This window comes from Bidens hawaiensis, unplaced genomic scaffold (genome assembly GCF_021521415.1).
Source record: "Bidens hawaiensis isolate Kalapana, Puna unplaced genomic scaffold, B.hawaiensis_p1.1 tig00010164_1, whole genome shotgun sequence".
NCBI lineage: Eukaryota > Viridiplantae > Streptophyta > Magnoliopsida > Asterales > Asteraceae > Bidens > Bidens hawaiensis.
The window spans coordinates 262,140-290,072 of record NW_027491770.1 but is presented as its reverse complement, the minus strand read 5'-3'; the positions used below and the strand labels follow the sequence as shown (position 1 = coordinate 290,072).

The following is a 27,933-nucleotide window of genomic DNA, read 5'->3' as shown; positions in this document are numbered from 1 at the left end:
TTAAAATTTCGTTACGAGAATAAAAGTCTTCTGGACCGAACGTTGAATCCGACCAGAAGTATGAGAAAACGGATAGTCAAAGTTATTGACTATTTTGCCCTTAAACGGGTTTGACTCTAATTGACCCGTCAATACCCCTCAATCTCATAAATTGATTGAGGGTTATCGACAAGTGAGTATTAATGAACGTTTGATCAGTTAACAACTTACTCTGAATATGCTTAGATTAACGGGAAATCAAGGTCAAAGATGATAGAACCGATAAAGTCAAACTGAATCTAACGAATCGTCACTTAAATGAGCAAGAAACGTCGGGTAGAGGGTATGTGACGGCTGAGAATGCTTAGTTGCAGTAAAGTTTAGGGTTTGGAATTATGATGTGTTTGTATAGGGGTTAAACCAACTTGTTGGACAAGAAACGAGTCGATTTTGGTAACCAAATCACATAATTAAGAATGAAATCAGGTCTTTAAATCATCGATATATTAACCAAATTACTGAGTATGAACCTAGACATCATTACACACTAAATACAATAAATTGTGGCTCAAATTTCGTGATTTAGGGTTGATTTAGGAAAGATTTAGCATTAAACGAAGATCTTAAACGAATCTGGCTGCATCTTCGCACCGCGCTAAGATGCAAGGCTTGCATATTCGCGCCGCGCTAAGTTGCAACTTCACCGGACTTTCAAATTTTGACAGTTTTAGTCCCTGTAGTTCCAAAAACTCATTTTAAGCCATTTTAACCGATTTTAAGAGTTTTAAAGGGCTATTTGGCATAAATGAAAGTTAAGAAATTATAAACTAAAATAAAATTAATTATTTCAATAATAAATACATAATTTTATTAATAAGAAAGATCCGAATACTTTCCTGAATCGAGTTAAACGTAAACGAATACGGGTTTGAAAAATCCGAGATGTTACAACCGTCGGTCAACACCACCACCGCCGCTGCTCCGTCGCCGCCACTGCCATTCGCTATCGCCGCCACTGTCAGTCGCCTCTACCGACCGCCGCTGTCTACAGCCGACTGCTGCTGTCCACCGCCGTTTGCAACCGCACACCACCGTCGCTTCCGGGTTGCCGTCGTGCACCACCACCGTTGGTCGTTGATCTCGTTGTGTCACCTAGCTCGGTTCGTAAGCCTTCGGTGTCTCAATCGGTTATTTATTAACCGAGTTAAAGTTAAATATATCGTTAGTTTTAATTATATATTTATTGTTTGACTCATACTCGTATTGTGTGTAACCGGATCCTGTCGAGTTTAGTTTCGGTGCTGATTAATTGTATACTTTCCGCTGCGTATAATTATTAATTAATAAGATTAATTATTATTTACCACGTTTATTGAACCGGTTTTAATAAACAAAATTTTAACTAATCACCACTGAAACCCAATAGTTTGGTTGCTCAATGGAATGGAATTATCCATTACACATGGAATCTCATTCCATCAAAACCATTCCTTACCACCATCTTTCTTTTTTTTTTCATTTCATTCATCCTTCACCATACTTTCTCAACAACAACACCACTTAACAACAACCACCACCACCAACACCGTCGTCGCCACCTTACCACCAGCGTTACCACCGCAACAATCGCCGCCGCCACCACCTTACAACCAGCGTTACCACCGCCATCATCGTCGTAGCCACCGTAACCATTGTCATCGCCTCTACTTGGCCATCACTGCCACCACCACTGTCGCTTCCTGACCACCACCACCTGACCGCCACCCTGCCATCGCCATCACTACCAATGCTACCACCTCTTAACCACCGCCACCACCACCCCCATCCCCACCACCACCGCCACCACCATAGCCATCGCCCCTGCCGCTTGACCGCCATTACCTTCGCCACCGTTACCACCATTTTCGTAACCGGAGCTACCACCACCGTCGCCAATGTAATTTTTTTTATTTTGGTAAAAAAAATTATTTTGAGATAGGAGTATTTTTATTGTTTCTATTTAATTCCTACAATTTTTTTGGATACCAAACAACATAAAGTAATAATTCATTTCATTCCTATAGGTTAACTAAACAAGACAAATGAATGGTAATGTTCCATTTCTTTCCCTTATCCAATACATTCCTTCTCCCATTCCATTCCTCCTTCATTCAATTACCTCCAACCTAACATACACTTAGGGCACGTTCGTTTTACGGAATGGAATGGAATTAGAATTGGAATTTGCATATGATTTGGAATTGGAAGGAATTGGATTAATCTAAACATTCCAATAGGAATTGGAATTTAAAGGAATTGAAATCCCATTTCATTCTTGATGTGTTCGTTTGACAAATAAGTTGGAATCGGTCTTTTTTTTAACGGGGATAACAACGGAAGCATTTTAGTTTTTTTACTTTTTTTGTTTTGGATTTATATTTTGAGTTATGAGTTTTTTATTATTTTTTTTGAATATTTTTTTGAGGGATGTTGAAAACCCCTCAAAAAATAATAAAAAAAAATTCATAACTCAAAATATAAATCGAAAACAAAAAAATAAAAAAATCAAAATGTTTTATTCGTTGTTCTCGTTAAAAAAACTCGAGAAAAGATTCCAACGAATTCACTTGAAATCCTTCACATTTTGAAAGGATTTAGAATCCCTTGATTTAAAGGAATTTGAAGGAATTGAATTCCAATTCTAATTATTTGACAAACGAACACACCATTTTAGATTCTCATGAATTAAGATTCCAATTCCAACGAAACGAACACGCTATGTCAAGGAATTTTATTTCCAATTTCTTTGAATTCTCACGAATTCTGTGAAACGAACGCGCCCTTAGTTTCAATTGTAAGTGTGGTGCTAAATATAACATTAAAAAAAACGTAAACTTATAAAATAATTTAAAGTTAAGGATTAGTGTATGGAGTTTGGCTCTAAAACAAACAAGTATTTGTACTCGATCATGCGACAGAGCGAATTTAATGTGTTACATGTTTGAAAGTTACCATTGAGGTGGGGACAGACACAAAACTCAGTTGGTATTAGGGGTGTGCATGGGTCGGTTTGGAACGGTTTTAGGCCAAACACATAATCATAACCAATATGTCGGTTAATAGATAACCATAGCCATAACCAATCCATTATGGCGGTTTCGGTTAATTGGTTTTGAAGGTTATAGTGAGTCAGTTATGGGTCGGTTAACCGTGACGAAAATGATGTAATTGAGCCTAAAACTTTGTTACTAAATATTACCAAAAAATTAAAAAAAAAATGACATGGCATAGTTCAACAAAATATATAATTAGGGGTGTTCTTCGGGTTCGTTTTTCGGGTTTCGGGTTTTTCGGGTTGGGTTCTTCGGGTTTCAAAGTTTTAAATCTTAACCCGAAACCCAACCCAAATCTCTCACGGGTTTTTCGGGTTCGGGTAATTCGGGCTGGGTTGATTGGGTTTCGAGTATCCTAGAAAATGAAACAAAAAAAATAAAAATATTATAAAAACTTCAATGCTAAAAATAATACAACAAATTCTTCTTTGCTCGTACCGCAAATAATCAAATAAAAAACCATCATAACTTGATAAAGTCATAAAAACAATTCAAAAGAAGAGTAAAACTAAGTAACTAACTCAAACCATAATCGTCTTCAATCAGACATGATTTGGTTGTTCGATTACGGTTGCTATTAGTAATAAACAGAAAACATAAATTAACAATAAACAAATCGATCCATAATAGTTTGAATGACAACAGTCGATTAGGCTCAGATTCAGACAACTTTAGTGACTAAGACTAAACCTATTATACCTAAAAATATATTTAATTTCAAAATTAAGAGTTTATTCGGGTTTTTCGAGTTGACCCGAAACTTATAAATCAAACCCGAGAACCAACCCGAATTACTTCAGTTCGGGTTCGGGTTAGTCTTTTCTCAGGCTTGGGTTTTTTGGGTCGGCTTAGTTTGGGTTTGGGTACGTGTTTTTTTGGGTTGGGTTTCGGGTTTCGGGTAAAAGTGGCAACCCTATATATAATCAATAATATTAATAATATATATTCAAACAAAGGATAAATGGATTCAACTTTTAGTAATATTAAATCATATAGTGAAAAAATGAGAGCATTATTAGTTTATTACCTCAAACCTCCTTTAATTTTCTCCAAATTATAAGAAACGTCTTCTAATTATGCTACATAAAGTTGAGAATCTTGTAAATGGGGTAGTTCGGTTATGGTGGTTTTGAAATTATCATTAAACAAAACCGACCCGTATTTAGCGGTTTTCAAAATTTCATTAAACTGGCCCGCCAGTTATGTCGATTATCGGTTTCACTTAGTTCGGTTATGTCGGTTAACGGTTATGATGGTTAATTTGCACATCTGGTATTGATTTGATTTGTCACGGTAAAAGTTTCGTGACCAAAGTTGAAAGTCTTAAAGTTTCATTAAAAAGTGTAAAACTTTTGTGTCCAAGTAGAAAGGGTAGAAGTTTTGTGAGAAAAGTTTGGTGACAAACGTTGTAACGCTTAAAAGTATTATGACAAAAAGTGAAACAATAAAAGTTTCAATACCAAATGGTTAAGGGGCCAAAAGGTAATTTGATTTGTCACGGTAAAAGTTTCGTGATCAAAGTTGAAAGTCTTAAAGTTTCATTAAAAAGTGTAAAAAATTTTGTGTCCAAGTTGAAAGGGTAGAAGTTTTGTGAGAAAAGTTTGGTGACAAACGTTGTAACGCTTAAAAGTATTATGACAAAAGGTGAAACAATAAAAGTTTCAATACCAAATGGTTAAGGGGTCAAAAGGTAAATGTTTGTAATCTAGATGGTAAAAATTTAAGGATCAAAAGGTAAATATTTGAAACTTAAGTGGGAAAATCCTGAAGAACTAAACTAAAACTCTGTGAGCCAAAAAGTAAATACTTAAAACTTTAGTGGCAACAGTATAAAAAACTAAAATTCTCAAATTGGTTTTTAATTACATACACATAATATGCAAGGTATTGATGCTACAAATAATTTTTATCGCAAGACTTAAAAGGTTCACAACTATGCCGAAAAGGGTGAATGTGAGGTTCAAATCTTCACTTATATGTTTGAACTAATATAAACACCCTCGCGTTGCGGCAGGGGCGTGAAACTATTAAAAATCCAATTTGTTTGCCGTTGACCCGTTTACCCAATTACAATCTTTAACCCATTTGAAACCAAGAGACTCGGCAACATTATCGCCTATAAAATTCATTTACCTAAAGTAGTTGTGTTGCAACATTTGCATCAGCTGTTGTACACTGAGCCAAAATAGTTCTACGATAACACTTTTTTAAAAACCACCATACCACTCTCGTAATTAAAAGTGTAGCTAAAGGTCATTAAAAACATCTCTAACCTTTGTACCCTACTGTTAGCCACATATTTTATTTACTCATGTGGCCATTGTATAACAGTTTATAACCTTTAGTCACACTTTAAGAAAAATATGCGATCGTCGTATAACGGTTTGAAACCTTTAGCCACCCTTCTAGAAATTTTTGTGACATTGCTAGTCACGCTCGAGAAAGTGTGGCCAAATGTGAATGGAGTTTCTTGTTGTTTTATGTTTGCTCTCTATATTTAAAAAAACATGACCGAATACAAATAAAAGAAGTAAAGAACACGAATGAGCTTAGATAAAAGAATATCAAGATCACAAACATAATTAAATAAATAAATAATACACCACTTTAAGTTAATATTTTGTGGTTTGGGTAATATGATGCGTTCAACCATGTTATTTGATAGGGTTCTCATCAAGATTTTTGTATCTTGTTAGGGTTAATGGCAAATTTGTTTTTAAAGAGGTGATTTTGGTCATATTCTCGCTAGATCAGATGACAAGGACTAGCTTAGTTTTAAAAGTGTGTGCAAGGCATAATATTCATTAATTGCAACTCCAACATTCATCAATAGATATCTATGGTATAACTTCAAAATAGATAAAGAGATCTTCGGTTTGTAGATAGACGAATGCATTTAGCCCCAACACCTACCAGTAATTTAGAACTTATACGTCACAGAATCATTGGCTCGTCTAATTATTTGCTATGTATCACATCTTGTTTCCAAGGTAGTCAACTCTCAGTAGTTAATCCCTTTACTAGAGAGAGAAGTCTAGTCTAACATGCCCCTAAGGCTAATCTCATATATTGAGGCTTTGGTTATGATACAACCAACGATGATCTCAATGTAGTCGTATGACCCGGGTGAACTATTATCAACACATGTTTTCATGTGTTAAGCTTAATTCTAATAGTTAGAGCGAGATTGAGAAGTTGAAGTTCAAGGTTGACTCTGAATGTTTCACGGTATGCTATGACGTGCTCCACTGAATGGTATGTGTTGATATGAAGAAAAAGTCGACGAAGAAATTTGTTATGTCTTTTGATATATATAGAAATTTAGATAAATCTCGCTATCGGATGACACAAGTTATAAGCCTGATTGGAGAAACCATCTTGAAATTATCAAAGGATGCACGTGCTTATTTCGTCAATCTTCCAACAATACTTATGTTGAGATGGTAAGGATGTTGAAAAAATACGAGGTTGGGTGTTACTAGGAATGGGAACCGCGGTAGCCTCATGATCATGAGAGGAAAACCAATACCCATTATCGTTTCTTCTATGGTGATGCATCATACATAACTGTGTAGTGGCAGAACTTGAACAATTACGTTGGAGGGGCCAAAAATTTTAAGCTAGTCATAAGTTCATACATATACAGCAACCAAGAACATAAATCCCAAAAATAACATGTTCTTTCACATAAATGAATATGAGCTTTCGGATATGAGGGACAAAAGATATAAAACATAGCATAATTACAAAGACATGGGTTATATATTCTACTTCTGAACCGAAAAACCGGGAGGGGGGGGGGGCACAACTCCTCCCCGCCCTTAATAAGGTCCGCCCATGTAACTGTGGAAAACCCAGAACTCAGTCGAAATTATGTGGGCATCCTTTGTGAGATTGGTTTAAAAAGGCGAGCCTTAAGCGCGCTTGCGACGTGAGGCGCTAGAGGTGATCTCAAAAACGTTTTATTTAGATGAGGCGAGAGAATACAAGAAGCAACCAGAGTTTCTGTTTTCGTCAAAGGCAGTGTTGCGCCGGAGGCATGCTTCATGTAGAACTAGGTTAGAGACAACATTAGATTGTTGTGCTCGCGGTGTTTCACCATGTCGCGCCATTAACAACACCACCGACCACTACCACCGCCGGCACCACTACCTCAGGCTGCGACCACCACCACCACCTTTGGCTGCCACTGACCGTCACCACTGCTACCTCCATCACCTTCGATTGCTATCACCGCCGCCACCACCACCGATCACCACCATCACATTTGTATTCCATTCATTCTTCTTATCTTGATTACCAAACAACGTAAAATAAAAATTCATTCTATTCCATTAGATAACCAAGCTAACCAATGAAATGATAATGATGCATTTTATTCCTTATCAATTTTACCCATAATGATTAATGACCCACAATTTATAATGTTGGTTCTTGAGTAATATGTGGCAAACTGGCTAAGGGAATGCCCATATTACTTCACGTTCCATTTCGTCCATGAGTAGTTGCTCAGTTTTTAATTATACAACGTGACTGTTTTGACCACTACAACTTGATATTTACCACTAACTCCAAAAACCAATAGTTTTGACATTTCGGTCTAACACTCCAACTAAATAAAATTAGGATAACAACACGTTACAAAAGGATGAATCATCAATATTCCAAGCTATATTGTTAGAAACTTGGGATGTTGTAGCATGTGTATTGGATATCTGGATGTGCCATTGAGGCTCAAAATCAATTGAATCAGTCCTTTTCTAGGTTTTATCCCAAATTTCAACCGATTAATCAACAATCAATTTAATAATTATTATATTAAAAACCATTTGGAAAAGTGTTTATAATAATTTTATTTCAACTTCTTTGGTTCTATACAAATCATCACGTTTTGTATTTATTCAATCAATATCTTGCTACATCTCTATGAACTTGCTATACATATTCGTGCAGTTAAATAACAAATCATGTGCACGCTGCGTTTACAAACCTATGTTCATTCGTTTAAATGACTAAACGAGCCGGGCCACTCATAAGCTATTAGGATCGGTTCGTTAAAATCTTGAATAGAGCTGAGCTGTTATGAGGCTCGTATAATAAACTAGCCCACTCGTGAGCCTAATCGAGATTTTTTTTTATATTTTTTTTATTCTTTTAATTATTTAATCTCTTCATTAATAACTATTGTTATCTCTAATATCACGATAAATATACTTAAAAGTAAGATATACTATATTATATATAAAAAAATTAAAACTATAACTATAATTACATATATCTAAACAATTATAAAAATATTTGAATACACTAACTAATAACAAAATAAAGAAGTTGAGTTTGATTTTGAAAAACTACTCCAGAGCCGAGCTAGGTTAATCTTACCCTTTTAAGTTTAAATGAGCCGAACTCAAGCCTTAATAACAAAGCTTGTTCTTGGCTCGTTCTATATTATTTGATTAACGCATGATGTACATAAATTTTAAAGATATATGTTATGCTTAGATATTATTTTGAATAAAAATCATCGTTATGTTATTGTATTTTTTTTGCTTTTAGGTGTTGTGTTTGTGTTGGATCTGGTTGCTCTCGCACTTGCTGTTGCCGCTGAGCAAAGGAGAGCCTCTGTCAGTTACTTCATTTCCTCTTTATTCACTCTTACTATTATTTTGCCTAATTCTTTGCTCAATTTCTATCTGCATTATTATTATTATTATTAAATGTTCTAGGTCAAAATTTGTAGATTAGCTAGCTTCATACTCTTTTCAACTGTAATAATGATTGTATCACTTAATCTCACTTAGGTGTAAACAAGCCAAGCCACTCACGATCGGCTTACTAAAAGCTCGAGCCTTAAAGTAAGCTTGTTTAATAAATGAACCGAGCCCAACCTTCACTTGTCAAGCTCAAGCCGGCTCACTAGCCTTATAATCATAATTATTATTATTGTATATAATAATGATAAAAATAAGTGAATAATTTATGTCTTGTTATACATAAAAACTATAATTAATTAATATATGTACAAAAATAAGTAAAAATACATAAGTTAAATAATTAATAAATAATAAATGAGTGAAAACTTCTCTTGAGCCAACGTTTACATTGCTAGACTGTTCAACGGGCTGCGAGCCACTGTCTATTCGAACATCCCTAATCTTTCCGGTTAATTTGACATATAGAAATTAGATAGGAAGCATAGGTTTGCCTTACAATTGAACTAGGAAAAGCTTCATGTTGGTATTTCATTGACGGTATTCATCATAGGAATGAGTAACTTGATTTCTTGAAAGAATAGTTTTGGTTGATTTCTTGTTTCATACATCTAATGCTTCACATTTCTTAAATTTCAAAATGTGTATCAGCCCTTTGAGCTTTTTAGCTCAAAATGTTTTGTATGATAAGATATTTTTTTGTTATGTACTGATATAATGATCTGTTCCTTCTCTATAATCTAAAACATCCAGAACATGAAAGCCATTTCATTTGACTAGTAAACGTCAGTAGGACTCTAAATTTTGTAAAGAGAAAATATATGTTTGTATCATAGTTGGATAGCTATATGCATTATACGGGTATTTCAGGTCTCATAAGGGGTACTTAGGTGGATATCTTGAGACACACTCGTGAATGTTCTTACCAGATTTCTTGTTTTATGCACGTTCTGCTTTTTAATAGCTAAAAAAGAATCATAGTAAGACTTTTGAAAATCGAAATATACTCGGGGCCTTTGTCTTTTTCCTGCTTCAAAGTGTCTTTGTTTGTAAGGTTGTGTTTTTGTATTAATGTAGCTGTCAAAACTTCTTCGAAGAATTGATTCATTTGACTTTTGTAAGTCAAAGTAGACCATCTCTTGGAAACGAGGATGCATAAATGCGTTTCACAAAGTGTAACATCAATTTCATACATACCCTTACAAACTAGTCAATTTTCATATGCACTTAGCCAAAACTAAAAATATCATATATACATAGCCAACTTTAATGAACTTTTACATAATCGCCAATTTACCCTTTTTCCTTATATTGGTTTGAATCCTATATTTTATTTGGCTTTTCATTGACACCGTGATAAGCAAGATGACATTATTTGAGATTTTTTAAGTTTTAGGAAAATAATGGACAAAAAAACTTAAGTTAAATATAGATAAATACCAAGTTTTGAAGTTAAAAATAGACAGATATGAAATTTTAGAGTTTGAGAAAAATAACTAAATAAGGATAAAATGATCACTTATCCAATTGTTTTTAAAGAATTGGGTATATTTGATATTTAACTACTTTGTAAGGGTATACATGATATTCTTAGTTTTGAATGGGTATATATGATATTTTCCAAGTTTATAGAGGTACATATGAAATTGCCCCCAACCTTATAAAGTATACAAGCAAGTTTATAGGCATAGTCCATGGTACTTAATCTGACTTACAAAAAAAAGCTTATTGGTGTTTTTAGGGGTGTAAGCCGTAGGTGAGCCACTCGAGATTGTTTATTAAATGAGCCCGAGCCTAACCTTCAGATGTTGTGCTCGAGCCGGCCCGCGAGCCTAAACGAGCCTATTGTTTTTATAATTTTAACAATAAAACCTCTGTAGATTAATAATGTTAGGAGCGATATATATTATTAATTTAGCGATATATTATTATATCGATTGATTAGTAATTTATTAATTGCAATAGGTTTTACATATTACCTTTAAATAGCTTTGGAACTGGTCACTCGGAAAGAAGCATTGCAAGCGTCAACAACTCTTCACAACTTTTTGTTGCAATACGAGAAGACAATGCCCTAACTCCTAAGTGCAATGAGGTGATTTAAAGATGAACTCAATATAGATTTGAAGTTCAACAAAAAACAAGTGACTATAGATTCATTTTTCACTAGACAATCTTAGAATTTGGAATCTTTTAGTAATTAGTAATTTATAGTTTCGTTGGGACCAATCTACATACACTAGGATTTCAAAAAAGTTATTATCTTGTTATTTTATTGATTGGGGTCCAATTTTGCACTGATTCCAAGTTGGGACTGGAAAAATTATTAATTTTATCAAGGTTATTAATTTTTCGAGTATTAGTTTATAGAGGTTTTACTGTATGTAAAATATATCTTTAATAATAATAATTATAATCATAGTTATTATTATATATGATTATGATAAAATTAAGTAAATAATATATATTATGTTATATATACAAATAAAAATTAAAATATTTACAGAGATTAAGTATAAATATAAGTTAAATATTTAATAAATAATAAACGAGTCGAGTCCGTGCCGAGCTCCGGCTCGGCTCGTTTACACCGCTAGACTGTTTTTGCTTTGGGCAATGAGCTGCGTGCCACTATCTATTCCCCAATCTTTAAACTTAATCGGTTAATTTGACATGTAGATATTAGATAGGAAGCATATGCTTGTGAAGAGGTAGGTCCCAGCAGAGCCTAGTTGGTCCCGCAAGACTCACCTTGAACAGGGACGTCTGCGCAAAGACCATCTGCTCCCGCAGGACCCACCATGCTCATAGAACCTTACGCGCAGTACGCAAGCTGTACACGCAGGGAAAGCCTCCCAATGGTGAAGTACCCCGCCTGTTCCCGCAGTTGCGGATACAAGCCATCAGGGAAGGCTACCCGCAGACAGCAGGGCTACACGCACAAGACAATAGATACTTCAGTAGTCACATGAAGGAATGAGCAAGGCGGGAACAATCCCGCCTAAATGAGCCAGTCTATGATTCTGAAAGATCTTTTGTACTATACCTACCAAGGTATGGATAGGACAGACGATCTGACCAGAACAACCCATGAGCCAATCACAGGGTGACAGCTCACCGACAACAGTGCGAGGAGGAGCACCCTCTAGTACTGTTTGTCACTATTAGCCGCTGCCTACTCACCAACCCTTACTGTGGGACATGCACAGCCTACAGTTGGTGGAATAGTGTTACTATTGGCCGTAACCTTTTCACCAACCAGTATGGCCTGCGTACAATCCACAGTAGGTGGGACGTGCATAATCTACAGTTGGTGGAATAGTGCAGCCGACTTTGTCACTGTTGGCCGTAACCTACCCACCAACCAGTATGGCCTGTGCATAGTCCACTGTTGGTAGAACAGGAATACTATTCAGCCGGCTGTACCTGCTTGGAAACCTACCTTCGGCTATAAATACTCCAACATCTTGGAATGGTAAGATCATCTGCTATCCAGTTATCTAGCAATCTCTTAATATACACTTATATTCAGAGCAACCTAGTCTGATTCTCACGCCGGAGGGTGGTCACAAGGAGGAACCCCCCCTTCTCAGTGACGAGCTTACGGTGTTTGTTTTGCAGGTCTCCTGAAGAACAGCCTTCTCAGCTAGACCTCATCCGTGGGAAACATTACTTAACCACCAGATTATCTATAATCTGTACCGGGTCACTTAGTGTTTCTTCATTGGCGCCATCCGTGCATAAAAGCTAGAACTATTTTAGTTTTTTCACAATTTCTGAAGAAATGGTTAACGTTACTCCGGTTCAAAGGCCAGTAACCGACCAAGAAACCCCGGTAACAACCCCAGCAACTGGGGGGAACACCGGCGGTTATACAATCCTTACGAACACTACCCCGACTACCCAAGCCGGGGCAAGTGGAGTAAATATTCCATTGGGGTTCTCCGATACCCAACTGGAAAAACGAACGAAGGTTCCTCGCCAAACACTAGATCAAGTGAAGGCGTGGGCCGAAGCACGGCAAAGAGAATTCCAAGCCGAATTGGACGAACGCTTGCGTTCAGTTCAACAGGCTGACGAATTCGCCAGTACTCGCCAACACCTCAATATGAGCAGTGACTGCGAGTACTCAGACGACGAGTTGGAGTCCGACACCGACGCGAACCCTCGCCATAAGGCGAAAGGGAAGCGTAAGGAAACGGACGTCCAACCAAAAAGGAATTTTGGGGAAGCCTTTAAACCAATCGTGGAGAGAAACCCGCGTGACTTTTCCAAAACCTTTAGACCAACTGCTACAAATGCAGGGAAGTCAAAGTTCGCAAGGGACATTGCGGAAGCAATCGCCTCGAGAAGTGCCAAACAAATGTCCAACATTGGCACTTATGATGGTCTATCCGACCCAGACGACCATTTGAACAGGTTCATTGCGGGGGCTACCGTCAGCAACTGGACGGAACCCACGTGGTGCTACATGTTCCAGATGACTCTGGTCGGAGCGGCCAGGGCATGGTTCGATCGTTTACCGATCCACCACATATATGACTGGGCGGACTTTCAGAACAAGTTCAGCCAGCATTTCAGCCAACAGAGGAAGTACACTGAAGAGCAGTGGACGATCCTTAACTGCGTGAGAGAGGAGGATGAATCTCTACTAGACTTCATCACTCGCTTCAACTCCAAAAAGCTTAGTCTCGGCAACATAAGTGAAGATCTGGTTCGCGCCGCCTTCATCCAAGGCGCCGAATACCCAGAACTTATCCGCACATTGACGGGTAAGGATGGCATGCCATCAACTTGGGATGCCATCATGACGGCGGCAAAGCGCTTTGCCGAGACGGAAAAGCAACTGGGAAGGGATCTTCCCCAGAGTACACACCTCTACACGCAGAGGACCAGAGAGAACAATGTCCGGATCGCCCGGCAGAACAAAAAGAGGAGGCTAGGTATTTGGCAGTCAAGGGTAAACTTTGACACCTCATCCAGCTCTCGCCCTCTTGTTGGCGGAAGGGACAACACACACCCTTCAAGCCGAAAACACCGGTGGACGCCACTCACGAAGAGCGTCACGGAGATATTTGCCACGGAAAAATTGCCATGGCCTAAAGCCCCATTGATCCGGCAGAAACCTAATGCGGATCAAAGCAAATCCTGTGATTTCCACGGGACAAAGGGTCATGGTACTGAAGAGTGCACATCCTTGAAGGATATTATTGAGACATTTGTCAAGGATGGAAGGCTTGCACATCTTGTGGCATCGATCAGGAAGGGAGGAAGGAATGACAACCGGTACAGAGGTAACGGACGAAAGCCCGTCGATATCAGCATCAACATGGTTCATGGCAAGGTCAGAGGAAGAAAAAGACGGGTGGCAGAACCATGCGCGTGGAAGGAAGCTGAGGTGCGCTTCCCGCGAGTGCCAGGAGGCCCCAGCAAAGAAGGCCCCATCGTCATCAGAAGCCAGCTGGGGCACTACATCACTTCACGCACTCTTGCTGACAACGGCGCTTCGTCGACAGTGATGTACAGGCAGTTCTTTGATAAGCTGGATGACGAAGACAAAGAACGCTTGGAAACGGTCTACGCTTCAATGGAAGGGTTTGACGGAAGTACAGAAACACCCCTGGGTATCCTATCTTTCCCCGTTACTCTTACTGATGGGAATCATTCACGCACAGAAGACGTGGATTTTGTCGTGATGAAAAAGCCACATCATACGTACGACATCCTATTCGGAAGAGACGGGATGGCAAGATTCAACGCCGTGGTATCTTCAGTCCATGGCATGATGGGATGGCCAACAGCTGAGGGTGTAGCAATGATCTCTGGCATTCCCCAGGTATGCATTGCATCTGTTTCATCTAAACCCAAACCGAAAAAGGCTAAACCAACCATCACTGAACCAGAAAAATGGGCCTTCAATGGCAAATACCCCGACCAGGCCGTTACCATTGGACCAACAATCGTTGATCCCACCCGCACCTTACTCAAACGCTTACTGCAGAAAAACGCTGACATCTTTGCGTGGGCACCAGCTGACATGACTGGTGTACCCCGAAGTAAGGCGGAGCATAAGCTTAAGTGCGATCCAGCTGTTACGCCAGTCGTACAAAAGCGCAGAGTAATGGGGCCTGAACAAACTAACGCGTGTAGAACCCAAGTCAAGGAACTCCTTGACGCAGGCATCGTACGCGTTAGTAGATATCAAACATGGGTTGCAAATCCCGTAATGGTACCGAAGAATGACAAACAATGGCGCATGTGCATAGACTTCAAAGATTTGAACAAAGCATGCCCCAAAGATTGTTATCCGTTACCAGAAATTGATCTCAAAGTGGATTCGTTGGCACCATTTCGCCTTAAATGCTTCTTGGATGCGTATAAGGGGTACCACCAAATCCACATGGCCATTGATGACCAGGACAAAACCGCATTTCGGACGCCCGATGGTACATTTTGTTATAAAATGATGCCATTCGGACTTAAGAATGCAGGGTCCACGTACCAACGACTAATGGACAAAGAGTTTCATGCCCAAATCGGGAGAAACTTGGAAGTCTATATGGATGATTTGGTCATCAAAAGCCTCGAGCCAGAGGCGATGTTGAAAGACATTGAAGAAACTTTCAACACGCTCCGAAAGATAAACATGAAGCTCAACCCGAGCAAGTGTTCATTTGGGATGGAAGAAGGGAAGTTCTTGGGAGTCATTGTTACTAAAGATGGCTTTAGAGCGAACCCTGAAAAGGTCGAAGCCATTGTTAAAATGGAATCACCTACCACCATCAAACAGGCTCAGACACTGAATGGACGACTAGTCGCACTTAATCGCTTCTTGGCAAACCATGCGGATAAGTCGTTTCCTTTCGTGTCAACATTGAGAAACTGCTTGAAGAAAACGCACTTCCGCTGGACACCAGAAGCGGAAGCAGATTTTCAGGAGATTCGGTCACGCCTGATCGAACTCCCAACACTTACAGCACCACAAGCGGGAGAGGAGTTAATCCTATACCTTTCCGCAACAGATAGAGCAACCGGGGCAGTCCTGCTAGTAGAACGAAAGGGCATCCAGATGCCAATCTATTATGTTAGCCGTGTACTAACAGACGTAGAAACCCGGTACTCTACCCTCGAAAAATTAGTCTTAGCACTTATACACGCTTCACGCAGGTTAAGACGATATTTCCAGGGCCACCCAATCACCATTCTCACCAACTTCAAACTCTCAAACGTTCTAGGCAAACCCGAATTATCAGGACGTCTAGCCAAATGGGCAATTGAATTGGGAGAATATGCAATTAAGTACAAGCCAAGACCAGCCATAAAAGGCCAGGTCCTGGCCGATTTTATTGCAGAAGTCCCCGCTTCGCGGGAGAAAGAGTGCCAGGAGGAGGCTCAACCCTCCCCAGCACAGGACGTCAATGATGTCTGGCGACTCTACACTGATGGAGCAGCCAGTAACGAGGGTTCAGGCGCAGGGTTAAAATTAACCAACCCAGCAGGCCAAGAATATACTTACGCTATTCGGTTGGATTTTCCAAGTACGAATAATGAAGCCGAATATGAAGCATTCTTGGCCGGTTTGAGAATTGCGCGTAAGATGGGAGTGAAAAACTTGGAAGCCCACGTGGATTCCATGCTGGTGGCCAACCAAATAAATGGGACGTACACGGCTGTGAACGACACCATGGCCCTGTACCTCGCCCAGGCAAAAACCCTTATGCGTGATTTTAGTGATTGTAAAGTCATACACGTCAAGCGCAGCGAAAACAAATCTGCGGATGCGTTAAGCAAGCTTGCATCACTAGCCTTCACCCACTTGGGAAAGGACATCCGCATTGAACTCCTCGAAGCACCATCAGTCCCGCACAAGGAAATTTGTGTCATCCAAACCAGTACAGAAACGTGGATGACACCAATAATAAATTACCTTGCAGCAGGAATACTACCAGAGTCAAAAACACAGGCAAGAAAACTACGCTGTAAAGCACTGAATTATCAACTCGTCAATGACATCCTTTACAGACGTAACTTTCTTGGTCCACTCTTGAGATGCGTGGACAACCAAGATGCCGACTACCTCTTAAGGGAAGTACACGAAGGCATCTGTGGGGTACACGCAGGTCCCCGCGCTGTTGTAGCCAAGCTAAACAACGCGGGATACTTTTGGCCGGGGATGCATACGGATGCACTGGCATACATCAGAAAATGCAGGTCTTGCCAGCTTTACGCACCTAACACGCATCGCCCAAAAAACGAACTGGTTCCAGTCACTTCTTCGTGGCCATTTCAGAAGTGGGCCATCGATGTGACAGGCCCATTTCCTACAGCAGCAGGAAATGTTCAGTTCCTAGTGGTAGCCATCGACTACTTCACCAAGTGGATAGAAGCAAAACCTTTAGCCCAAACAACCGCAAAGCATATCAAAAAATTTATTTGGGAATTTATAATTTGTCGTTTTGGACTTCCACAGAATTTGGTGAGCGATAACGGCACCAACTTTGCTGACAAGAAGCTACAACAGTGGCTAAAAGAACTTCAAATCACCCACACCTTTACCTCAGTGGCACACCCGCAAGGGAATGGTGAGGTGGAAAGAGCAAACAAAAGCATCGTTGATGGCATAAAGAAAAGACTCTCGGAGCACAGATCCGGCTGGGTGGACGAGCTTCCGCACGTCCTTTGGGCAAACAGAACGCTGAAGAAGGCCAGTACGGGAGAAACCCCGTTCAGCCTCACTTATGGCACTGAAGCCATGGTCCCGGTCGAAATTGGTCTACCCTCACCAAGGGTCTTGAGTCAGCCAGAAGACAATGATGCGGAAAGACGGTTGGATCTTATGCTAACCGAGGAACGCAGAGACTTAGCCGCAGTGCGTGAAGAGAACTACAAACGACAAATGCAAAAGTACTACAACACGCGGGTAAAACTCTGCAACTTCAAGGAAGGAGACTACATACTGCGTAACAACGAGGCTTCAAACCAAGAGCGCTCAGGAAAGCTGGCCCCGATCTGGGAAGGGCCATACACTATCAAAGAAGTCCTGGGAAAAGGCGCATACCGGCTTGAAAGTCTCGATGGCACTCCTATCCCAAGAACATGGAATGGAGCTCAATTACGCAAATGTTATATGTAGATCAATTCCAAACTTGTAAAGAAAAGGCCTAGAGCCACTTCTAATGGAAATGATTCTCCTTACACAATGTGTTGATAGCCTTGCCTTTAACTTATGAACTTCCCATGTGCCGGTATTCACCGCACCAATGCGTGAAGAAGTAAGTAGTTGCGTGTGGAAGGCGGCAAAACCCGCATAAACACAACGCTAAAAATGTTAAAAGTTCTAAGGAAAACCTACACGCAGGTCAGATGTAAGTTAAGTTTAGCCATCCTTGTAAGTGCAAGTGACGGTCTTGCCTGCACAATCACAAACAAGGAAGCAAAACTTCAACCTATCATCTACCACGTTCAAGGGTTAACTTATTCTGAACACTTAGAAAATTTCAAGGAAAAGATAAGGAAAACTTCCACGCAGGATAAATGTAAGTTTAGCCATCCTACTAAGTGCAAGTGACGGTCTTACCCGCACAATCATGAAAGAGGAAGAAAAAATAAACTTATAATTTACCATGTCAAAAAGTTAACTTATCTAAGTACTAAAGAAATTGCCAAGTGTAAACATGCGTTAAATAAAGGAAAGGACAAACACATTCTTTATTTCAACTTGAATATTACAAACATTGCTGGGTATATGCCCACATACAAAAGAAGTAAGAGCAAATATCTACGCTAGTGGTGGAAAGGGATCTTTTGGATCATGCTTCAGGACCACTCCCACTTGGACCCGCACCATCAGCAGAGTGTGACGGTTCAAGGAAAGCTCTAAGGACAGCAAGCCCATCATCAGCAGCAGCAATTTCATTTACCTTCTCCACCACCGGATGCGGGAAGGCAGCATAATGGTTCACTGCTTGGTCATAAATAGTTTCGGTATCCGCATTATACAGAGGGAAGTTGGAAGGCGGGACGCCTTTCTCAGCAAACCCTAGACCAAGCAGGAAGCCGGTCCGTTCCCCATCCTCATGAGAAGCGTTGAGGGCTGCGCTCATAGCATCGTCGTAAGATGTCTCTGAAAACACCAAATGCACAACCTACAAAAAATGTACAAGTATAAACTTCTATTCTACAAAGGAAAGCGTGACGACATAAACTAAAATACCTCAGGCAACGCTTCTCGAAGAAGCCATTCCTTGGCAGCCAGAGCTTGGGTGCAGGCGCGTTCAGCTTCGTTCTTATTAAGATTGGCGAGAAGCACATCCTTTGCAGCGGCCTCTTCAACGCCCTTAAGCTTCCGCTCGGTCTGCGCAAGCACACCCCTCTGGTCCAGGATCTCTTGAAGCTTCTTCGCATCCTCCATAGCCAAGGCATCATGAGCCTGTTGAAGAGCCTCTAACATAGCTTTAAGTTCTTCATTCTCCAGGCGGAGAGGCTCAACAACAGCTTCAGCCTTGGTGGCCCTCTCGGTCGCGTTCCTCGCAGTCTCCTTAGCTAGCCGAAGCTGTTCGTTAACAGCTTGGGCAGCCTTGGAGCGGGCCTCGAGTCGCGCTTGAACCTCAGCCTCGAGGGCCTTGAAGGCCTTCTCCTTCTCCGCAGATACTGCGGTCAGTTTTTGGTTCTCCTCCCGGAGAGCACGCGCCTGAGATATTTCTTTAACACGAGCTGCTTTCAACTTGTCGTTTTCACGACAAAGCAGCTCGACGCGTGGCTGCATCCGGGCCAGGAGAACCCGAAGCTCGTTGGTTAGCCTACCCTCCTGGTAGCTAACCATGGCTTCCCCCAACGCACCATGGGGAGCAACGTGGCGAGCCCAGTCCACGCACTCCACAGGTGTACGAAGGGTTGTTCCTCGGCGTATGTTCCATCTTGGAACATACACTTCATTGGAATCCGACACTGCAAAAGAAACAAAGCAGTTAGGAAAAGATGATAAAAATTACATAAAGAACAAAGGAACCCTACGCACCTGTAGGGTCGATCACAGGCCGATAGCCACCGAACCCATCACCTGAACCTAAGGGAAATCCATCCAAAAGGTCAGGCAGATGGGAAGGTGACAAAGATCGGCGAGAAGCCCCGCGCGTACCTGAAGGTCCAGCCGTCGAGGCCGATGGCGGAGGCGGCATGGTTTCCGCCGCAGTCGATGGCGGAGGCATGGTGTCCGTCGCGGACGCCGCCGAAGAGTCAGCAGCAACAGTAACCGCCGGCTCGGTGAACGATGCTGTAAAAATTGCACTCACCGCCGGCGGTGACGTCATCTCGGCTGGAACAGTCGGCTCAGAATGAGCAACTGAACCAGCGGAAGCAGGCGCAGGCGCCTGGGTCGACGCCTCAGGTAGGCTGACCAAGCCTACCGTCATTGGCGGAGAGGTTGTACTCGGCCCCTCACCCTGGAATGCGCCAACATCCACACCTGCGTAAAGAAGGAAAGTGTTAAAAAGACTTGAAGATTAAACTATGAAGATAAAAGTAACTGTAAGACGAGCACGGGTACAGTGTTAAGGCAAAACCCTTCACATACCTAGCGCTCCGCAGGGAATTGAAACCAAGAAGGATCTTTTGGGCAATGCTTGTGGAAACGGAAATAACATCCCCGCATAGCGGGAACGTCGAGAAATACATTGTCTTGAGGCTCCAGGATGGAATTGGTGGTTTAAACATAATTGATCACTATGTTCAAAACCACTAAAACCTCAAGGAGAATCCACACAAGTGAGACTCAACGCTCCTGACTTGCGAGAAGGTTACATACCTACCCGCATCATACCCAAAGATCAAGCAAAAAATCGGGAATTTTTGCAAGTGACATTAGGAAATCCGCGGGAAGAATCCCCACGGAGAACCTTAAAACTAAAAACCTTTTCAAAACCCCTTGCTTAAAGTCCAAAAGTTCACCTCACTTTATTGAACATTCATGAGAAGAACATTGGACTGGGGGGACTTGAAGAGGTAGGTCCCAGCAGAGCCCAGTTGGTCCCGCAAGACTCACCTTGAACAGGGACGTCTGCGCAAAGACCATCTGCTCCCGCAGGACCCACCATGCTCATAGAACCTTACGCGCAGTACGCAAGCTGTACACGCAGGGAAAGCCTCCCAATGGTGAAGTACCCCGCCTGTTCCCGCAGTTGCGGATACAAGCCATCAGGGAAGGCTACCCGCAGACAGCAGGGCTACACGCACAAGACAATAGATACTTCAGTAGTCACATGAAGGAATGAGCAAGGCGGGAACAATCCCGCCTAAATGAGCCAGTCTATGATTCTGAAAGATCTTTTGTACTATACCTACCAAGGTATGGATATGACAGACGATCTGACCAGAACAACCCATGAGCCAATCACAGGGTGACAGCTCACCGACAACAGTGTGAGGAGGAGCACCCTCTAGTACTGTTTGTCACTATTAGCCGCTGCCTACTCACCAACCCTTACTGTGGGACATGCACAGCCTACAGTTGGTGGAATAGTGTTACTATTGGCCGTAACCTTTTCACCAACCAGTATGGCCTGCGTACAATCCACAGTAGGTGGGACGTGCATAATCTACAGTTGGTGGAATAGTGCAGCCGACTTTGTCACTGTTGGCCGTAACCTACCCACCAACCAGTATGGCCTGTGCATAGTCCACTGTTGGTAGAACAGGAATACTATTCAGCCGGCTGTACCTGCTTGGAAACCTACCTTCGGCTATAAATACTCCAACATCTTGGAATGGTAAGATCATCTGCTATCCAGTTATCTAGCAATCTCTTAATATACACTTATATTCAGAGCAACCTAGTCTGATTCTCACGCCGGAGGGTGGTCACAAGGAGGAACCCCCCCTTCTCAGTGACGAGCTTACGGTGTTTGTTTTGCAGGTCTCCTGAAGAACAGCCTTCTCAGCTAGACCTCATCCGTGGGAAACATTACTTAACCCCCAGATTATCTATAATCTGTACTGGGTCACTTAGTGTTTCTTCAGCTTGCCTTATAGTTGAACTAGGAAATGCTTCATATTGGTACTCCATTTACAATTTCATCATAGGAATGATTAACTTGATTTCTTGAAAGGCTAGTTAGCTCTGCTTTTGCTTGGTTTTTTGTTTGATATATCTGATGCTTCATATTTTATTTTAAATTCAAATTCAAAATGTGTATTGGCCCTTTGATCTTTTTAGTTTAGAATGTTTTGTACTATAAGATTTTGGACTCTAGGGGGGTGTTTGGCCTAGCTTTTATTTTTTAGCTTATGCTTTTATTGGATAGAAGCTTATAGCTTTTTTTCAACCATTTGATAAGCTCCTTTTATGTGTTTGGATGAGCTTATATTTTATAAGTTGATAAGCTCTTTTCAAGTGTTTTTGTTACCTTTTTTTATTTAGCTTATATTAGGAAAATGACCAAAAAGGGCATTATTACATATTATCACATAACTTATATTTTATATGTATCTACTTTATTTTTATGAGTTATACATCATTTTTGGATAAATTTATATCGAGAATGACGCAAAATTTCTACAAAAATACATTAATATTCAATAAACATTCATCTTTGTTTGGCTAGATCTCCTGCAATCATATCTCTAACTGCACTCATGCATAAATCATCTATTCTACGTTGTGTACTTGTGTCTTCATCTATTTCATTAATGTCACTAGACTCTAGACTATCAATACCATTATTCTTTCCATATATTTTTTTTCATGCAAATAAATTAAAGGACCAGGCTCTGAAGCCTGAAGTGTTTAAATCTTATAAGCTGTTAGCTAATAAAACACCAGAAATGTAAATAACGGGCGTGACCCGAAAACTGTTTTTATCTAAGAGTTAATATTTAACCTCTTGAAATAAGATTTTATGGTTTAAAATACACTCTGGGTAACTTTCAATATATAATTTACAACTAGTATTTCGACCCCGCACTTCACGGCGGGTGAAACCATTCGATCAACTAATTGCCTCTTCTCTGAAAATCCACCATTTACCTATTATTAATTATGCGTCAATAATTTGTTAAATTGTTACAGTAATAAGTTGTCTCTTATTAATTATCCACCATTTGCCTCTTAGGCCATGGGGTATACTTTAACGCCTAACATAGGTTAGGATGAAATGACACTTTAAATGTGCTTTTCACGGGTTAAAATGAACAATATGCATTAATTATGTATTAATTACTAATTGATTTGTTAAAAATTAATAGGAGTTAAATGGAGTTAAATGGATTAAACCATTTCCTTTGAGGGCAAATGGGTAACTTAACACCCTTACACAAATAAGCTTCCTTAAATAAGCTTAAAAACCATCTTCCAACTAGCTTCTATAAATTAGCTTATATAAGATTATAAGCATAAGCTTAAAAAGCTAAAACAAACACCAAACTAAGCTTATTTTGTAAAAAAAATGCTATAAGCATGTTAAAAAAAGCTAGGCCAAACACCCCCTAGATTTGGGAAAGAGGAAGTATAAGCTTGTATCATAGTTGAATAGCTATATGCATTATATGGGTATTTTTGAGGTCTCATAAGGGGGTGCTTGGTTTCATGGCCGGTTGGAGGGTGGCGCCGGTCGGACCGTCGACCGGGGCACGTAATTTTTAGGGGCCAAAACTTTTTGTATCTATATTTTTTATATATACATTTAAAAATATAAAACTTAGATAATATGAATTGCTCTTTACCATCTTATAATTATTGGGCCCAAAATTCTTCTTTATCCATAATCCATTTAATCAAGTTTAAATTATTGGGCCCAAACTAAAACTAAAAACTACAAAAATTAAATAAAAACCTGATGCAAAATAAAAGAAAACACGGTTGATTGAAATTTCTGTTTGGTTCCTTCCTTCTTTACGAATGCTGAACAACGACCAACCTAGTCGACCACCACTGTTGGTTCGTTGTTAACCACCAGGCTCCTCCACGGTTGACCAAGCTTGCCACCAAGGACCAAGCTATTTTTTCCCCAATGTTAGGAGAGTTTCACAAATCATTGGTTAGTCGTTAGTTATTATGGTATTTTTTTAAATAATATATTTTTCAGTATTTATTGTTATAACATTAAGCCTCGTTTAAAAAAATTAGCTTATATATTTCTTTACTCGTTAAGGCTATGGGCCTTTTTATTTCGGCTTGGCCGAGGTATTCAAATCCTCGGAGACGGCCCTGCTTGGTTTGATGTCTTGGATCACACTTTTTATTGTTCTTGCTAGACTTTTGAAGTCAAAATATACCCGGGACCTTATGGTTTTTTGTGCTTGAAAGTGTGTTTGTAGATTTATATAGTTGTCAAAACTTCCTCGAAGAACAGAACTGATCCATTTGACTTTTATAAGTCAAAATGGAAGTATAAATGTGTTTCACAAAGTGTAAATATCTAAATTTTTTAAGTTTACAAGCGCTTGTTGGTAAATATAACTCCCTCCGATATTTCAACAATCTGTTAAGTATAACTTTTTATTGTGTTTAATTGAATGACAGGCTCGAATTGTTCAAGATGCAACTTCAAGATATTGTGTTTATGAATCTGATATAGCAACAGGGTTGGGAGTTGGTGCATTATTGTTCCTGCTTGTGAGCCAACTCATTGTAATGTTTGCAACCCCTTGCCTGTGTTGTGGACGGATTCTGAGCCCGGGTCGTTCCAGGGCATTAGCTGTCTTCTTATTCATTACATGCTGGTAAATTACATTCTTGACCATATACAAAAGTTAAATTGTACCTCCAATCTATCAAGAATAAGTCAAACTGTATCTCTGACGGGTCAAATGGGTAAAATAAATTTTAATTAGCTTAAAAGGAAAACCTGGCCAGAAGTCATCCAAAAGCTATATTATGAAAAAGAAAAGGTAATAAAATCACATTTGACATACTGACTAAGTGTTACGAATCGATCCAACCCGCTTCGACCCCTACAAAAAGTTACCCTTTTGTGGCCCATTGGGTCTGAAGTCATCCAAAAGTTATATTCTATTTGACAGAAAAAAAGAAATAAAATTTATATCACATTGTCACATTGACTGTGGAAGAAAATAAGTGTTTCGGGTTGAGCGAACCCAACACGCTTCGACCCGTACAAAAAGTTACCCATTTGGCCCATTACTCTGTCAATGTGGCCCACCGGCCCAGAAGTCTTCCAAAAATCTTACTTTATTAAAAAAAAGGATTTCAATCACACTTGACACACTGACTATCTATTAAACAAAATAAGTGTTTTGGGTTGACCCGACACGTTACGACCTGTACAAAAAGTGACCTGTCTTCCTTTTCGTATGGATTTTGATCAGGGTGACATTCATCGTTGCTGAGGCGTGCCTGCTTGCAGGTTCTATCAGAAACGCGTATCACACAAAGTACAGGACCGTACTCTCGGCTAACCCGCCTTCATGTGAGACCCTGAGGAAAGGTGTGTTTGGCGCGGGGGCTGCGTTTGTGGTTTTCACGGGGATCATTTCTGAACTTTATTACGTGTTCTACACGAGATCAGATGAAGGTGTCATCCCTACTAGAGATACTGGCATAAGAATGGGAGCATTTAACTGAATCCTGCTCATAATGATAAGCATTTGTCATATGATATGTTTTTGTTTTCAACTTAAGAAAGATTGAAGTGGGAATATTTGATGCTAAAAATCCCTGACTCATGAGACGTGTAATAGATCGGGTTTATAATTGTTTTTTTGTTTAGTGAAGTTGAAACTCTTTTAAGTATTTTTGACATGTAAAGACTAAAGACGTCTATCTATATGCATGAGTTAGGGTCACATTTTGTTCAAGTGCGGGTAATACGAGTATTGTAAAAGTAGGTCTGCCGAATACTCTCCGAGTAATCGCTACAAGGTATGACGTCAAGGCGACGTTTAACTCCGCATAGTTACTATCGGTCAAAGGTGATCAACCTCGACAAGAATTAGATCTAGTCGGTCAAACTTGAGCCAATTTTGGCTTAATAAAATAAAACATAATTCGTATTTCTATAATGTTAAAGAACGAATATTATTTCTTAATTAATGATTAGCACATTTTTGAATAGCTTAGTATTTAAAAATGTGATTCTCTTATTTATACTAACGTTCATCTATTTTGTTATAAATATTAATAAACTTATGATATTTAGTATATATATAAGATTTAAAAATTATTTTTTTTTGTATTTGTCATGTTCGAGTACTATACAAATACTCTCCGAATATTCTAAATACATCCAACTCCTTAGTCACCCGCCTATATTCACTTGATGCCTTTTACAAACTTGACATACCATCAAGTAAAGTTTTACGTTGCTTTCTTAAAATAAATCCTTATTTTGAGACAAACAAGAGGGTAATGAAAGAGAATCTTGCATCAACTCAGACCAATTGAAATAATGTATCATGTATCATAGACCCTTGTGTCTTTCACATGCATGTCCATCAATATTTTTCTATCATCTATAGTAAACCTAATCCTAGGTACTTTTTCTAGCATTTGACTATCGCATCTTCTTGTTAGAACTTAAAACATTAAATTATTGCGTACAAACTTCTTTTTTATTTATTTTATCGGCTAAATGTACACTCTACATGATTAAATAATTGACTTCCTATTATACAGTTTAACGATCTTATCATTAAAGTGCACGAAGAATGACAGACAATGTTTAAGGAATACAAAGCGATGCACTTGGAGCGAACAAAACAAAAGGAACTCGAGCTTATCATAAAAGATCTGTAGCATCTAGATCCTGTGTCGCGGGAGGTAATGATAAAAAGAAGAGCAAAGATATCGGCCGAATATGCAGACGAGGACGACGACGACGAGCATTATTTATATTTTTATTTGTAGGATTTTTATTTTTATTTGTAGGGTTTTTATTTTTATTTGTATTGGTTTTTTTATTTGTATGTTTTTTTATTTGTATTTGTATTGGTTTTTTTGTTTTATATAAAAAAAAAGTTGGGCTTCGAAGCCCCCTCGAGGCATTATGCCCTGGGGCTTCGATGCCCTAGTGCCCACGTGGCGCTGACGTGGCACTGTGAAGGAGCTTCGAAGCCCCCCACCATAGCACACAGCCTTAGGGACCATGTTTTATGAGTTTTATTTTGATCTTTTTCGTTATTGGTCTAATTAAAAAAAAATAACTTAGTGTTTATATAATTCTTATTAATAATTTTCTAATTAACTTAATTTGTTCGATTAAGTCCGTACTAATGTGAAGGTATAATGAAATTAATAAACTTTTTTTAAGTTATTAGTATTGTTATTAGATATAATTACTATATACTTAGAGCATTCCCAGTTCATTCTCTATCTTCATCTTTATAATTACACTAAAAACACCATCTTTTCTCTTTCATTTTCAATTAAATAATATTTTTTTATACTTTTATCATTACATTTTGTCTCTCCTTCACTCACAAGTCACAACCACTTTATCTCTCATCCCGTCACAACCACTTTATCTCTTATCCTCTCACAACCACTGAGAATGCTCTCACATGGAAAACGAAACTATTTATTTAGAATAGTATGTATATATTTAATTTACTAGGTAAGTAATATAATTAAAATAAATTATATTCTCTGATGCATCATGCATGCATTGAAGAAAAAATAAATTTGGTTTAATAATAATAATAATAATATGTTTTTACACTTTTAACGTTTTAAACATATATTGAAAAAATAAGTTATCATGTTATTTATGATGGTTTAATTAAATTTTATCTGTAGCTAGTACCGCCCCCTTTTTGTAGTATAGGAATGTTGGGTATGCTTTAGAAGATGAGGAGTGGATTCAAGAAAATGGGAACCGGGGAAAAATGAGAGTTGAGTTGGAGGTGAAACGTGATAACTGGGAAAATCGGAAAGAATTTCACGAAACCCACTAAAATTCAAGAAGAAATTGGAAAAAATGGGACCATGAATGGGGAAGATAATGTGAATCCGGGGAGTTGGGTAAAAATGGGATGAGTCCATGAGAGAGACCTACTTTTCATATTTTTTTGCGTATATGTGTGCGCAAGATTTTTTCATATTTTTTTCGGTTTTTTTCATCATCCCACTTCAATTCCTCGCATTATGTGAATATTTGCCCGGGATAAATTGGAGGGCCGTGTTCCTTTCCGGCTCCTTTTTT

General features: G+C 39.4%; 1 protein-coding gene across 1 annotated transcript in view; it reads left to right on the top strand.

The window, feature by feature from the left end:
- Positions 1 to 25,491, top strand: part of LOC143534428 (uncharacterized) — a 39,613-nt gene extending 14,122 nt beyond the window's left edge. Inside the window, exons 2-4 of the mRNA XM_077028924.1 lie at positions 8,628 to 8,695; positions 24,297 to 24,496; positions 25,103 to 25,491. Coding sequence (XP_076885039.1) covers positions 8,628 to 8,695; positions 24,297 to 24,496; positions 25,103 to 25,358 — 524 coding nt within the window. The 3' untranslated portion in view covers positions 25,359 to 25,491. The remainder of the gene's footprint in view (positions 1 to 8,627; positions 8,696 to 24,296; positions 24,497 to 25,102) is intronic.
- The last annotated feature ends 2,442 nt before the right edge of the window (positions 25,492 to 27,933 follow it).